The following is a 16732-nucleotide window of genomic DNA, read 5'->3' as shown; positions in this document are numbered from 1 at the left end:
TAATTTGACAAAATGATATGGTTTGACCTTTATTGCATACCTTTCTACATTCTGATGGATATTTTTAGTTTTCAACTATTCAAAGCATTCCTGGTCCTAATGCAGTTTCTGTGCCATTTTCTAATTAAAACTGTGTAAAAACAAAAAGGTTCATTTAGATATGTAGATTCACTTAATTTTGTTAAGCATTCCTGCCTTGCAGTGTTGGGGCACAGGGTTCTGGGCCTAGGGTGTTATCTGTGTGGAGTTTTTATGTTTCTTCTATGTTTGCGTGGGTTTCCTCCAGGTTCTCTGGTTTATTCCTACAGAGGGAGGTTAACTGGCTTCTGGGTTAATTGTCCCTAATGAGACTGTTTGTGTCTATATGCCCTGCGATGGACAGGTATCCTGCCTTGTGTCTGTTGCTTGCCTGAATAGGCTGGATGGATACCGACCTTGTGTCAGATAATGCAGTTAGAAAATGGATGGATACAAGTTGTATGCCATCAAGTCTCAGCAGCAGCAGATTAGTGCCATACAGATTCTTGGACATGTAAATACTGGGGCCATTGATTAAAAATTCTTTATCAAGAACTGATGCTGTGATGCTAACTCAATATATTTTTTAGCTTTATACCTTTTTCGCAGAGAACACTTAAAAATCAAATATTAGCCTGTTTCTTTGTTAACTTGACATCTAAAATAGGTCATGAACATTGCCCAAACTTTGGAATAAAATGAGAAAAAGAATCTTGTTTATGCAATATACACAGTATCTCAGCTGCTGTTTCATAACTCAATTCTTTGTGCAGTTAGATGTTTATTTTTTTGTGTGTTTTAATCATAATGATAGGTTCAATGAAAACAAGCTTAAAACAGCTTTGTATTCTCAAAGAGAAAAAATAGCACACTGAATGAAGATTTAGAACTAAATAAAGGGCATTAATGAATGAACAGTGTCATCACTGTCTGGGAACTCTGACCATTAACTGTCAGGAATGTCATTGCTACTCAGCATTAGTTTGTTAGCTGTAAGAAAGAGCTTTGTCCTCTTTTGGGAGGAAACTGTAATTTCATTTTAAAATATATAGTTTTCCATAGATTGTTTTTAATTTCAAAAGTCACGACTTCTGTTACAAGGTCTTAAATTTGACTGTATCATTTTTAAACCAATTATAACTTAAATCATTAATATACTAAGGTATCCCATAGGGACATACCGTAACAGTACTGTATGTTGTATTTCTAAACAATGAGACATTTTGTAATGGTAACAATAATTTAAATTAAATTAAGTTATAAGAAATGTAAATATACTACATTTTATTCTTTTTGTGGGAAGGCTGAAGACTGTGAGTACATAGAATATGAAGTTTTTTTTTTTACATTTTGTATCATTTTCTTACATTCAATAACAGCACTTAAATTATTAGTTTTACCACACTTAAGATATTATAGACTCCTGTGTGCTTTTTTAAATGCAAAAAAATGTCTACTGGGCTTTATGGTAACAGATACAGGCAAACTATACACAGCAAACCATTTCAGTTTTAATGAATTAACATCTAGGGAAACAAAGACACCAAAGTTTGGGTACATGTAAATAAGTCATTTCTGTTGAATTGTGCTGTGCCTTTAAATAATCTTTGAAATAGTCCTTTTCATTGTTAATGTTACAAATTTCACAAAAAGCACCTTAAAGAAATCACCAATATATTATTTATTCAAATTGAATAATTGTTATGAAAACAAGTTTCATACTGAAAAAAAAAATAAATTAAGAACAATAGATCACAAAGGATATAGACATCATCATTTCTTAACTAGGTGAAAAGAGCACATTCTGCTCCCAGGTTGTTTCAACCACAGGTTAAATTATATCTGACATTTATCATTACTGTATCAACAGTAAAAACACTTATTAGCAAAAAAGCTGCTGTAAATGTGTTTCCTGTTCAAGTCAAGAAAGCCATAGTATTTAAGAACGATTTTAGTCTTATAAAGAAGGCCACGTCTGTATGTTTTCATTCCTTTCATACCATACTGTACATATTCAAATATTTTCAAGAAAAAATAGAACTGATGAGTATTTTCTTTTTTCATTCATGACATTAGTAACAGGATTTGACTCCCGTAACTCCCCATCAAGGTGTTTCACAAAGCAAAATTTATCACACTTATAATACATTCTACTGTATGTTACTGAAAGAGAAAGGAGGACAATTGGTTCACCTCCCTTAGAAATATCCAGTATGTTCCAAGTGCACTGAAAATACAGTGACTATTATAGTAAACACCATTAATTGGATCTTTTCAAGGAGCAAATTAAAAGACTGCATGGTATTTTCTTTAATTTAACAATAGGCTTATATCAAACCAATTGCACTTCAGTTAATCTTTAAATAATTGAGTCCTTACAGGGCTTTCCAAGTGATACAAGTTTACTTCCAGAAACCCCATTAAAATCTACTATGTAGTTCAAAGGTAATCCATTTTGGCCCTTAAAATCAATTTCATGACAGAACAAGGTCACTGCCAGACTGTCCTTATTTAATTGATAACTCAGTGGCATTTGTTCTGATTTAAAGAGGCAGTACAATTATAAAAAAATCTATAACATAGAAAATGAGGTATCACGATAGACTTGAAAAGTAGGGCTGCATCAAAAAGCACTTCTTCAGTTCATTTTTTAAAAAGAAAGGTTTTCATGAAAGGTATTAGTGTAAATACAAAATATAGTGGTCCCAAGCACATGTAACAGCTCCAGAAGCACTCTTCACAATCAAAAACAACACAATTTTATTTCTGGCTCCTGCATTGAATGGTACAACACTTATCATTAATGCTACAACATGGTAAAGCCAGATGCTCATCAGATTATTAACAACAATTTATCAACAAAAGACTGAGATATTTTTACATGCATTTTAAATGGGGGAGTGCAGTGTCTCCCAAGATCTATCCTGTAGTACCTCTGGGTCTTCTGGTTTTCATTCCTCTTAGTTTGGTGACGCAAACCCTTCAATCAATCTTCTTGATTGTAGTTTTGTGGCACTTTCAGTTTTTAAATAGTGATTTGGTTAGATATTAGCATGAAACATGTGTTGGAAGCTGGGCTCCAGCTCACCTCTCACTTCAGTTTATTGTTTCAGTTATTTAGTTGAATTTTACCAATAGTCACAACAGGACTAAGAATGATTATTATGACTTTTTTTTTTACCTGTGTCTACACATTAATAATAAATTGCAAATTAACTGATATATAGTAAAGATGGGCAGAAAGATATTGGGAGCAGCGTTTTTAAATCAAGTTGAGTTGTGCTCATCATACATCTTGAAAATGACACATATAAAGGAGATTATTTGTAAGGCTAAGATCTGAATGCTGAAATGATTAAAAATTAAATCAACAACTTCAACAATCTTAATTATTCATCTTAATTGAGAGATTATTTGGCATGAAAACCACAAGATACAGTAATCAGGGAACACAAGATCAGGATTCAAGATGGGGTAGGATAACCCAGGGTGCATCTCTCTGGATATTTGGAATGCCAAATACATAGTCCTCAGTCAAGATCGAGTTAAGATCTTTTGGTCTAGGTAAGGCTTAGACAAGGACCTCAGTTGCAAACATTGAGCAGCATAGGAAGAAACAAATGACTACAAAGAGTATCAGGAAACTGATAAGCACTCCCTATTGCCTCCATTATCCAAAGCAGTAGTATTCATCTGAATCCATTTTAACATCTTTATGTAAAGATGGCTTATCCATAGAATCTTCAATTATGGTCCCATCGGGAAAGTGTTCCAGATCTGCAGGGGAAGTGTGGCCTGGAACGTCCTCAGCCAAGGTATCCAGATAACTGCCGACGGAGATACCATCAAGCCCATCACTGCCTTCCTGTAGGCTTTCATAGCTGCCCCGCAGAGAGGTGTCCTGGCTCTCTGAAAGACTGTACATGCTACCTGCCAGGCTGCTTTCTCTGCTCACCAATGTATTCTTCTCCTCAATCACCCACTTTATAGACTCAATGCCTTCGTTAATAGACAACAACTGGTGCATCAGTTTAATGTCGATTGCTCTAAGATGAGCCTGCAATTAAAAAAAGAAACAGAATAAAAATGAAAGTTACAAACTTTGGAAATATCACTTACAGTTCAATAAGAAGATATTTCTTATGGTTCTAACAATGAAACACACACCACCATGTAGATTAAGTTTCCGAAAGGTCATTTAAAATCTACAATCAATTGGAATAGAACCCTCCTCCCAGGGATGCTGTACTCAAGCTTAGGAACATTTAAAGCACAGTGTGCACTGCACTACAGATTATAAGCATCACTTCAAAATAAGTTCAAGTTTAGCCTGTCAATTATGAAATAATGTCTCATACATTAAAGAGAGAAATACACAGTGTTTGCCATAGATAAAACCTAACATCTACAGCTCGGGGTGGTGTGGTGGCTCTGTGGCTAAGGATCTGTGCCTGTGGCTGGAAGGTTGCCAGCTCATATCCCGCGGCCAGCAAAGGAATCCTACTCCGTTGAGCCCCTGAGCAAGGCCCTGAACCCCAACGGCTCCTGGGTCCATATAAATGGCTGACCCCGCGCTCTGACCCCAAGCTTCTCTCCCTATCTGTATGCCTGTGTCTCTCATGGAGAGCAAGCTGGGGTATGTGAAAAGACAAATTCCTGATACAAGAATTTGTATATGGCCAATAAAGTGATCTTATCATCGCCAGTCAATTCACTGTCCAATTTTTCAGATCATAATTAACCAAACTGAATAAGGTGGGAATAAGCTACTCCCAAACCTATTGGCAAGAAACAGCTGAAACTAAAGCACCATGGCAAATTGAAGGTAAATGGCATTTTTAGCTGACAGGTTTAACATATTCTTAAAATAATGAAAAATACCATTTTGACATTGTCTTAAGCAAGAATTACTGTTATATGATATGTGACCACAAACCAGCATTTCAAACCATAGTGTGTTGGTTGAAGAGAGCAGAGGCAGATTATTCCCTGGAGGGACACTCTGTGGGAGGTGGGAAGAAACTGGAAAGCCCGAAGAAAATCCATTCCGACAGGGGAATCACTGTTTCGCAACAATTTTCTCCCGATTAACTTCTTAGTTGAATTGCACATATATTATGGGTCATTGTTATGCATGCTGAAGTGCTACCCAATAAGTATGCAGAAGCAAGCCCTTGCACAAGCAGACAGTTTCTGTAAACATCAGAATTCATTTTCCTGCTGCCATCAAAAGTTACATCATCAAAAAAAGATGAGCGAGCTGGTTTCAGAGGTAGCCATGCAGGACTAGAGATGATTATCTAATATAGTAACAACATTGCAAGAAATGAAGTAGCTGTCAGGTTTCTGTCTGCTCTTGCCTCTTCCTGTCATGTTGCTTAACACTTAATATTTCTACTGTATGTTTGCGTCTGTTTTACATTCCTGCAAAGCAGCCTACTGAAATTTATGCTGTTTTTTCAGCCGAGTGTGAACACAGTTGACTGTTGACTGAAGTTGACTGAAATCTCAAGTGTGAATAAGAAGGGTGTTGAAAACAGACCTAAACTTTAGGCAACTGTGATCTAGTCCTCATCCCTAATAATGCTTAAAAATTCTAAGTGTGCATTGATTTTAAGAAATTTTAAACAGATCAATCAAAACAAAGGGTTTAGATAATATTCCAATAAGACTAGTTCAGGTTATGCAGTTTGGATTCCTGAAAGGACAAAACCCAAATTATTTTCTTTCACATATTATTAGATTTACTTGTAGATGATGTACTAGTATTTACCCAAAGAGATAAGATAGTTATAAATGTACTGTATCTACATTCAAAATGACTTTGAAATGTGAATTTTTGAAACTTTATAAAAAACAATTTAACTGCAGACAAAAGCCTTATTTATTGTATAAAAAAGGAATGGGCCAGTTGCATCTGTAATCATTGAATGCTCATGCACAAAATATATAGGTATCCTTGACTCAAACTAATAAGATACTGGTGAAAAATATATATGTTGTTTCGCTTGCAATAAATAGCCAACACTTAGACAAATAACCAGTGGCAGAAAACGACTGCTGATGTCAAAAAGCATTAGAGCAGATGGTGGGTGATGCTCAATACAATGTGCTCCGGACATCTGGCTTAATGACATACAGCCCTACTTTGAGTCACTTGTGCTATGTCAGTTCAGCTCATAATGTGATCAGTGTTCTCTTATGAACATAGACTCTCTTTATCTGCTCACATGTTAAACCTGATCACTGTGGCATTTTTACCACATATCTATCCACAATTAAATCAAACAAATGAAAAGACTTATTTCCCCTCTGAGCTTATTTTAAGACCAAGGCTGTGACTGGAATTCAGTGGAGAAAAAAGCGCTTTAATTCTCAGATTGTAACGTCATTCTTGCAATTTTTTTAAATTAACAGTTTCGCAAAAAAATGTAAAGTGATTGTTACTATCTGGGTAGTATGGAAACTTAAAAAACTTAAAAAAAGTAAGAACCCTCATTCTCTTCATCCAGGGATGGAAAAATAACTTTATTAGGTAACATTTTTAGTTGTAATTGTTAAGATTGACTGAGGCCCAATGAGAGCATAAGTGATTTACAATGTTTAACTGAATAAATATGCTTCAGACTAGCTGTCTATGGGAACTTTAACTGTTGAGGTAACATTTTTTCATTAAAAAGTAATTTTTTATGTATAAGCCATTCTGTATGAACCATCCTTTCTTATGAATTTATTATAATACTCAATAATAAGAATTACTGTATTCAAAATCCATAATGTATTTGATATTTTACATGGTCTTTCTTCTAATATATACTTTACAATATTTAAATATTTTATATTGTGATGTTGTTCCCTCGAACAAGTAAGGTAGATGTACTGTATTACTCAGTCCTTCTTTTCAAAATCAGGAATGCACTGCCTCAATGCAACAATAACCTGAACTTTTTTTTAATAAGGAAGCTGTCTCTAACTGACATTTTATCACTTAATGTGCTGGATGCTGTGTTCACAAATGTAATGTAAAAAGTCTAAGTAGGAAAAACTTGCATATAGATTCAAGGCTTATTAAGGTAATGAGTTATAACAGTCATGTTACCTATATGGTACAATGTCCTACAGCCCTTGAATCTACTGTATTTTAGAAAACTGCTACAAAACTCAAAAATAATTTTAACAGTCATCAAAAAGTTAATGTAGAAAAGCAAACATAAGGACAACAAATAAACATCCAGAAGGGTTAACTAAAGCTGTTCATACAATTTTCATGAAATGGAAGTGTTCTATAGAATAGTTTTGGATTTTACTTATTTTCTGCATTGAACTCTAATTTCAAAATGAAAGAAACCACAATATAATTTAAATATATGCTCATACCAATTTTGGTAATGATAACTTTAAACATTAAAGAACTTTCATCAGCAAATTTCCATTGAAATGGTATAATGTATTTTAATACCCATTTCAAAATACAACGTAACTATACAATTCGAGTCTGCTGTTTATGTAGCAATGAACAATGAACTCTAAATTGCATCACAGCTATCATCTCTTCAGACAAAAGGTCATTAAACCCACTAATTTTAGCACATAGTAGCACTGTGTACATGTCTGATATCAATAATGTAGTTATTTTAATATACATATAGGAAATTTTAAAAGAAAGATTGAAAAGCACAATTAGCACCATAACATACAGTAAAATTGTTGCATAACGTAAAGACACTGCCAAGGTACTGAATACTGTATGTATCCATATAGTTCTATCTACATTATAGACTGAATAGCAGAAAACTTTTATTTCTCCACCTTATGCACTCATTATCATTGTTCAAGGTCAGAGTCATCAATACCAGTACAATCAGTGGGCAATTTTAGTAAGTACTGTATTAAAACTGTAAAGAATTTTCACAAGCACACATAGGGACTACAGTACATATAGCTGCCATTCTACTGTGCCTACAGATGGTAGTTCTCAAAGTAACACCTTAACTAGCACTTTATTAAAAGCAACCTACTTCCACTTTGCTTTGAACAAGAAACATATCGTTTTCATTCAAGAAATATGAATTAGCTTCTCTAACTCAATAACAGCTGGTTACATTAAGAAATGACTAGAGGGCATTTTGTTCGTAAGAAAGGTCTAAGATGACATGTATATTTTCATCACTGGACAGTTGACTTGTAAAACGCGTTGAGACAACCCTTATCAGCGGCAAGCTTGTGTTACCTCAATTTAAACTTTTCTGTAGGTCTCATATAACGCTTACATAATCTGTGAATGAAATCATAGGTCAATGCTCTGCTAATTGACTCCAAAGCAAACAGCTGGAAAACAGCCTTGGAACCTATTTGCAATCCTTGTTAATGTACCACACTTTGGGTTTATCTTTTATTTTTTACACCTTGAAGCCTTCCACTCTGTCTACTTTCATGCTTTAGGGGGAAAAAGGAAATGAGGACCTTTGTAAAGAGTGCGTCAGCCTCGTTGCTACTTTTTCTCACAGTTCAGACATGGAAAAGTGTTTACATTTTAAATGTAATGTCGCCTACTTTCCTAGAGATTAAACTGCTGCACTGAAGTAGTGAACAATTATTTTGTTCAGCTGCATGATGACAGCTGTAAACACAATAGCCCAGCTGACCAAAATGTAGATAATGTAACTTTGGTCTTTTACGTTCATTGTCTTGCAAAACAGATGCCCGGGCAGATAGAGGTCAGCACATGAAGGTTTATTACTAGTATAAACACTTACCATCTCTTGTTTCAGAAACAGCATCTTGCTCTCCAGGCGCTTTAAAGTACTAGAGTTAGATAAGCTGACAGAAACATTTGGCGACGCAGGTTTTCCCTCTTTCGTTTCGTGGAGCACTTCTTCAGTGAGAGATCTGATCAGACTTTCAGGAACTTTTCGACCCAGCTTTGTCTCGATGTCTTTAAAATCCGGCAAAACTGACTCTTCCATTGCACAAAAATCAGGCAAGTCTTTAGAAATAGTACAAAACGAGCCAATAAAAGTTTGTGCTATAACCACTGTATTTTGTATATATCCGCACTAACCATTCATTACCAGAAGTTGCACAGCAACATTACAGCCGAGTCCCCTCGTTAAATTCTTGTCAGTACCACATCATTGTCGTCCATGAATACATATATAACCAGCTGTAACTAGTAAACTGTTGAAATATAATACAAATAAAAAATAAATTAAAATATATAAATATTTTAACTTCCCAGGATGCCAAATATTCCCAAGAAAGAACAGGAACAGGGGATTGATCCCGGTCGCTTTGTTACTACTGTGAAAAAGAGACAGCCTTCTGGCGAACAGAGGTTAACTGATACAGCGTGCAGCACCATCGAGCTTCCTCATGTGCTGAAACTTTAAACCCGTCAGACAGGTGGACTACAGCAACACCGCCCATTACCGTAATACGACGAAAAACTGGTCATACAAAATATTCATTGAAATATCTCTTCTTTTAAATACATAGCTGTTTTGAGACTACGTCTTGAGCTCTAAAAGTCAACGTGCATAAATTTTAATTCAGCATATTTACTGTTTCTTCTTCATCTTTTACTTGGAATCTCATATAATCTTCACATCCTATAGACAACACAGATTGCATGGTGGAAGACATGCCAGTTCTTCACAGGGCACATGCAGTACATGCACTGGAAAAATTTAGATCAATAAACTTAACCTGCTTGTTTTTGGAAGATGGGAGTAAATTAAAATAAAAGTAAACGTGTAATAACAGAAAAAGCACACACAACTGTATTTATATAATTCTTTTATTTTTATATTATTTAAAGAAAGTTTGGGAATATTTTAATCTCTGCTGTGATGCTCTTTTCTCTCTCTGTCTTGGCAATTCTAAGATTTCTTTTAAAACATACTCCTGTAGCTCAAGGTATACTTTTTGAATATTGTGACCATTTTATAAATGTGTAGAGAACTTTCTTTCTTATGTGTTTTGTTTTATTTGTCCCCTATACCATCTTGGCAATTTTCCTAGAGTCTAATTTATTAATTTCAAGGATGAATTCATTCGGGGCCTTTAACATTTTGTTTTAAGAATATTCTGTACTCATCATTCTTCTGTTGACTCAGAATCCTTAACTTTCTTATTCACTACTTTGCAAACTATTTGTCCATTGTCTGCCTTTCTAAAGTTTTAAACCCTAATTTAATACTTAACTTTAAAGAGAACACAATTTACCATGTTATGGTCACACGTTTCCAATGTTATAATGTATTTAATTCTTTAACGAACGGCCGACAAACAGGTTGTACAAGTTGGCTGCACTATGGTGATGGCTCCGGCCTCTATGGCCCCGAGCATAACAGGGATGTTGGCCATGACAAAGATGATGAAGGCCTTATTTAAATCACCCAGCAATATCCCTGTTGAGCGACGCTGGGGACCCGGGTTCGATCCTGAGGTGGGGGACGAACTGGAGCAGGAGCAACAAGAGCAGAAACTCCAAGAACCCGAGAGTGCTAGAGTACCATTGTTCTGTCCTTGTTTGAAAAGTCTTAGTCAATCAGAACATCTCCCAAGTAGGTCCCTTTACAAACAGTTACAAATTGGCTAAGAAGCAATTACTGTATTAGCTTCTTATTAGTTTAAATATATCAATCAATTTCAACTTCTGTGTTCCCCGTCTTAATATATCCCATTTTATGTGTGAGAAGTTAAAATCAATCTCCAATTAAACCCCACCACCTTTGTTAAGTATCTTTTTAACCTCATTATACACTTAGCACCTTTGGCTGAATAAGCCATACATTTTTTTCTGTCTTTGTATCTATTGAGCTTATTGTTGGTATTGTGGGACATCTACTCACCACCTGGTGGCTTAAAATATAATGCAATTATACCACTGGGCAATTTGTGCAACGCATAACAGGTTAACCATGATCCTTGCTTTGTTGTTCATTTTAAAGTTAGAAATTAATTTATACATATAATTATATTTAGATATAAATAGTGTATCTTATATTTAATACTTTATTTTAAGAAAGGTAAATGACTCACAAATGCCTGAACACACACATCTTTCAGTCAGCAGTCAGTCAGCAGTACACATTGTATTTCACAGAAAACTACTAACACACAATTTGCCACTTACTTAATTGAACTTCTTAGGTACAGGTGCTAAGTATGTTGCCATTAATCAAAATAAACAGAAAATTGTGATAGGTAAAATTATCTTTAGGGTTAAATTAAAATAATACTGTACAGTTTACTAACACAGGACGTTTCTGTCTGGTTTCTGATTATCGATCTTTTCATTACATGTTTGTGTCCTATAGACTGGGAAGAATGTTTCTTTTTAATTTACAAAATAGCAATATTGTTGAAACAAGATTCCAAATAAAACAATAAATGCCTATAGAGAGTGGTAACACATTAGTGTTTGACACAGAAATTACACAGTTTTCGTAAAAATAAAATCAGAACATTAGACACAAATATGCCTGTGTCCTTTAGCTTGGCCATGTGTACACAATGTAAATATACTTTACATACAAACTATCTCTAGAGAAAATACGTTTTTTATTTAGAAGCCAGTAACAATGTTACCTTCATAAGTTCTGCCTTTCAAACTTACATCATCTTACATAATTTCCATAAAAAAGCACTTTATTGCCAAATTGCTAAACAATCTATTAATAATTAATACAGTAATAATTGCTTACACTTATATAGCACTTTTCTGGACACTCCACCCAAAGTGCTTTACAGGTAATGGGGACTCCCCACCACCACCAATGTGCAGCATCCACCTGGATGATGTGACAGCAGCCATAGTGCGCCAGAACGCTCCCCACACATCAGCTATGAGTGGGGAGGAGAACAGAGTAATGAAGCCAATTCATAGATGGGGATTATTAGGAGGCCATGATTGGTTAGGGAAAATGGGAAATTTGGCCAGGACACCAGGGTTACACCCCTACACTTTTTGAGAAACACCCTGGGATTTTAAATGACCACAGGCAGTCAGGACCTCAGTTTTACATCTCATCTGAAGGACAGCACCTTTTTATAGTATAGTGTCCCCATCACTATAGGGGACCATTAGGACTCACACAGCCTGTAGAGTGAGCACCCCCTGCTAGCCCCCCTAACACCTCTTCCAGCAGCAAACTTATTTTTTTCCAGGAGGTCTCCCATCCAGGTACCCACAAGCCTCACACCTGCTTAGCTTCAGTGGGTTGCCAGTTGTGAGTTGCAGGGTGATATAGCTGCTGGCCATATAATTACTGTATATTATTATAATTATATTAAAATATAATGCAGCCAAAATTACATATATGAAAATTAGAGCACTGCTCTAATTTTAAATACTTTAGTGGAACAGCATATTAAATTATTTGTATTCTTTTTGAAGTCTTTAGTTAATGTGGAATAGCTGCAGCTTCGTGTTATTTGGGTCTATTTAGGGATTAAGTAGAATTTCTGTGTTTTTATTTAATGACATATGACTTACACAATAAGAATTCAAGATATATGAATATTCTTTTGAATTTGTTTTCAAGATAACAATGCTCATTTCAAAACACTATAAGACAAGAGACTGAATTTGTCCTTCAAGAGATAAATTGTGGTTTTCATTATAAATTGTAAACTACTGTATAATCTTATTAACAAATACTCTGTAATTTTAAAGTAGCTTAAAGGACAAGAAAATACATTGTGTATCAGTATATGATATGTTAAGGAGGCAAAACTCCATTTAACTCACAAAGAAATAATTGTTTCGTTGTATTTCTTTGTATTTCATTGTACTTTTCTACATATTCTGGAACACAAAATACAAACTTTGTTACAGTTCGCCATATCAAGGCAGCATTTTCCACTAAAGAATGCTTTGTAATTTCACTTTGTGTTTGCTGTTATGCTTTTACATTATCAGAAGAATAATATAAGTTGCAGCTCAATGTGCAAGTTAACAATCAGATAAGATAAGAACCAAGATGTTTTATCTTTGGAAGTGGTAAATACTACTATTTACACACTATAAATTATTGTTTTTCAGAATAAAAAAATTTTAATTACATGTTCTGTCAGACATTATAATTATAGGTTAAAACCCCAGATGTGGCATCTAACAGTTTATAAAGATAGACATCTTTATTGTTGTTTACTTTGTGGATTTGAGAGACTGACTTGGATTGTCTTGAGTTAAATTAAAAAAGAATGTTTACCTAGAAAAATGCATGGTTACTATTTTCTGCCTTTTTTAATTTGCTGTTACGTAAATCAACTGGCTGAGCCGAACAGAAATGTAATTCAGGCAATTTATAAACATTTTGGGATATTTGTGTTAATGAGGTTATATTTCATTCTCACATTCACCTTTCAGAAGAGTTTAAGTGTCAAAAAATGTTGTTTTAATGAATTTTTGGAGCTAGAAGGCTTACAGGATGCAAATTAATTATTTAAATGCATCCTAGTGAAGTCCAATGTAAAATAGAGCAGCTCTTACCTCTCACAGTTATTAAAGGAATTAGTGAGGAGAGGCTGCCCTCTAGTGTAATAATGTAAAAGTCCTGATTATTTGCATGATGAAGAAAGTCCAAGTCATTATTCTGAAAAAGAGCTTGTTGTTTCTTATTATATTATTAACTGTATAGTAAAATATTTGGTCTGTGTGAAGCTGTTCAGTAAGTGTACTATATGATATTGTTACGTCCCAGTGTGTGGTCTGTGTGTGTTTTTTTATGTTCCACACTGCTGACCTTTGATTGTTCTCCCTTCCCCATTGGTCCACCATTACACCACTGTTCCGTATGACATCATCATCAATCAGCCTCTCAGCCAAACAGACTGCATCTTATTCAATATATAACATGGAGGTCTTCAGGAAAGAGAGGCCCTTTTGTTTGACTTTGGTCCTGGTTTGCTTTGGTTATCGCTTTGTTTTGCTTCAGCTCTGGCTTTGTTGTTTTGTTGGTTTCTGTTAGTTTCTTTGTACTTTTGTTTGTTTGTGTTTATCCTTGTTTTGCCATTAACGTGTTATATGTTCAACCTTTGTGTTCTTTTGTACCCTATTCCTGTTGATTACGCTCGTTTTCCTTTATTTGTATTCCTAGTTCACTTGTGTTTTTGTGTGAACTTTTTTTGTTTATTTTCTTTTCTTTGGCACTACTCTAGTTCCTTACCCCTGTGTGTTATCGTGTCTTGCCAGTCACTTGTTCAGCTTAAAATCACTTTTGCACCCACCTTTATCATGCTTCCTAGTCCCTCACCAGAACCCACCTGCTTCCAAAAGAATTATCCTAAATGTTACACCCCTTTACCCCTAGACACTTGGTCGTAATTATCATACATACTCTCTATATATGAAGAAGTACAGTACCTCTTCTTCGTACCTCTTTGTAATTTTTAGTCTTGTATGTCCTACTTTTAGTTGCAAATGCACTTCCTCCCCATTTCCACTTTTGTCCCCAGGCCTTACTTCATTACTGAGCTTGAAACAGTATATTGACAATAATCTAAGTCAGGATTCTGACTCTCTCATAACCCCTTCTTTTCAAAGACACCTTCAGCCTGTTTTGTAGCTGGGTTTTAGGTCAAACAATTTATTCTGTTGCTGTGTTTTTGAAGTATTTTAGAAGAGTTGCAAGAAGATACAGTAATTATATAAGAAGCATAATTGATTAATCAAATATATTTAAGGGTATGTGTATTATTGGTATGGATATTAATTAGCTTATTATCCTAAAACAATGATAAAGGAAGTAAGACTAAAAAACAAATAATCAATATTCATTGGGTATATTTATATACTTGAAACCTTATGTTTCAAGTGTGGTAATTCTAAAACTAAGTATTGTGAAAGTATTCACACCTGCCAGCAATATCACATTAATTAGTTACAAATATTATGGCTATAACTCCTTTAAATTAACTTTTTCCATTCAGAACTGTAATTATCAAACTGAAAACTTTTATGTGAAGAAAGTTGCATGTCAAGAAAATCTGCAAAAAAGACATCCATTGTAAAAAAGTATTGCTAAGTAGATAAGTATTAAGCCACCAAGTCAATACTTGATGGAAGCACCTCTGACAGAAGTTACTGCTGGTAGTATTTTCACATAGGTCTCTACGAGCTTTGCACTGCGAGATGGTGAAATTTTGTTCATTCTTCCAGCAAGACTACTCAATTTCTGACAGGTTCCTTGGGGACAGTGGATGGATTGCAACTGTCAAACCTCACTATAGATTTACTGATGCTTTCAAGTCAAGAGCATGACTGCAACACTCAAGGACATTCACTCTCTTCTTTGAAGACCACTGTTTTTGGCCTTGTGCTTCAGGTCCTTTTCCTGTCTGCTGAAATTTGATTCTGCAACCCCATTTTATATTCTTGTGAGAGTTAAGTAGGTTTTCCTCTAGGATTAGCCTGTACTTTGTACCACCATTTTTAGCTCACTCCTGACAAGCTTCCTAGTGCCTGTCATAGCCCCAATCAAACATAAACCCTTCTAAAACAGCTTTGCAGTATACTGTATCTAATATGATATTTAAGATTAGTCTTTTTATTTCATGCCACTCATTCATATAGACCAGCTTTTTGTAAGGTTTAGGATATTGTTGATAAATGAACAGTGAATCCCATCTCTCACATGGATCTTTGAAGATTTTTTTAAGTCACTGTTGGCTTCACAATGGCATCCTAACCAGTTTTCTGCTTGTCTGACTCCTCAGGGAAAGGTGGCATAATCTAGGTTGTGCCTGGGTGGTATGATGCATACTCCACTTCTTAATGTTGGATTTCACTGCACTCAAAGGGATAAGGAACATTCTCCTGATCCGTGCCTCTGGACCACTTTATACTTGACTGGTTTTGATTGCTCCTTGGCCTTCATGTTGAATCTGTCATATTGTTGTGTGAGTTGTGGTTTGAGTTTTAAAACTATCCTGACCAAACTTACAGAGATAAACACATTTATTTTAAAGTCAACTTAAAATACTTTGATTACACATACAGACCATTACACTAATTTTGTGCCTTTCAGACTATTTCTCCCCCAAAGTGATTTAGGATTGCATTAGCAAAAGGGTTGAGTAGCTAGGTAATTTTTTTAATTTCTTTAGAAATCAAACTTATTTATGTACTAATAGCATTTTGTAGTAGAGATTGGAGTAGACTGTGTTGATTCTAAACATTCTGTATAGCCCTATTTAAACATGTCAATATTTTAAGCTCAGACAGCAACAAGATGTGGAAACTTTGCCTTAGGGGAAAGGGCAGTGAATACTTTTGCAAGGCACTGCATTTACAAGCAGGCCCTTCTGAAAAAGTGTACTAAAATACTAATAACGTCTTATCCTAGACTGAACTATTCTCATTGACTAAATTCTTAGCAAATAGCTTAAGATTTCTTAGCTGGAAGTGTAAGCTTTTCACAGTTGTGAAAACTAGATTGTGTTGTATACATCTATTACTTTTGAGTATTGAGAAATTTTAGTTTTAAAAGTTTTTTTTTAATAAGAAACAATAGGTTTGCACTCCCTGAAAGAATATCAAAAGACATACACATATTTAAACCTTACATTAAAGAAGGAATTGCTGCAGTAGAAATGTTCTAATTTGTCATTTGAGATACATGTCACTTCAGGTACTGTATAAATCGAGTTTACTACAAAACTCAATAATAAAAAATGTATTAAAAAAGAACAGACAAATCTTAATGGA

At 34.8% G+C, this 16732-nt stretch overlaps 1 protein-coding gene across 1 annotated transcript; it reads right to left on the bottom strand.

Annotated features, from left to right (window-relative positions):
* Window positions 1-1682: 1682 nt before the first annotated feature.
* lurap1l (leucine rich adaptor protein 1 like) lies at window positions 1683-9397 on the bottom strand. Its single transcript, XM_088911030.1, has 2 exons — window positions 8775-9397; window positions 1683-4075 (listed from the first exon to the last, which is right to left on the bottom strand). Exons 1-2 carry the CDS (start codon window positions 8982-8984, stop codon window positions 3689-3691), a joined length of 597 nt encoding a protein of 198 aa, XP_088767156.1. The 5' UTR covers window positions 8985-9397; the 3' UTR covers window positions 1683-3688.
* Between the last annotated feature and the right edge of the window lie 7335 nt (window positions 9398-16732).

The sequence above is a fragment of the Atractosteus spatula genome, chromosome 1 (assembly GCF_055471065.1).
Source record: "Atractosteus spatula isolate fAtrSpa1 chromosome 1, fAtrSpa1.hap1, whole genome shotgun sequence".
Classification (NCBI taxonomy): domain Eukaryota; kingdom Metazoa; phylum Chordata; class Actinopteri; order Semionotiformes; family Lepisosteidae; genus Atractosteus; species Atractosteus spatula.
Note: the sequence above shows the minus strand (reverse complement) of the source record. Positions and strands in the feature narration are given on the sequence as shown.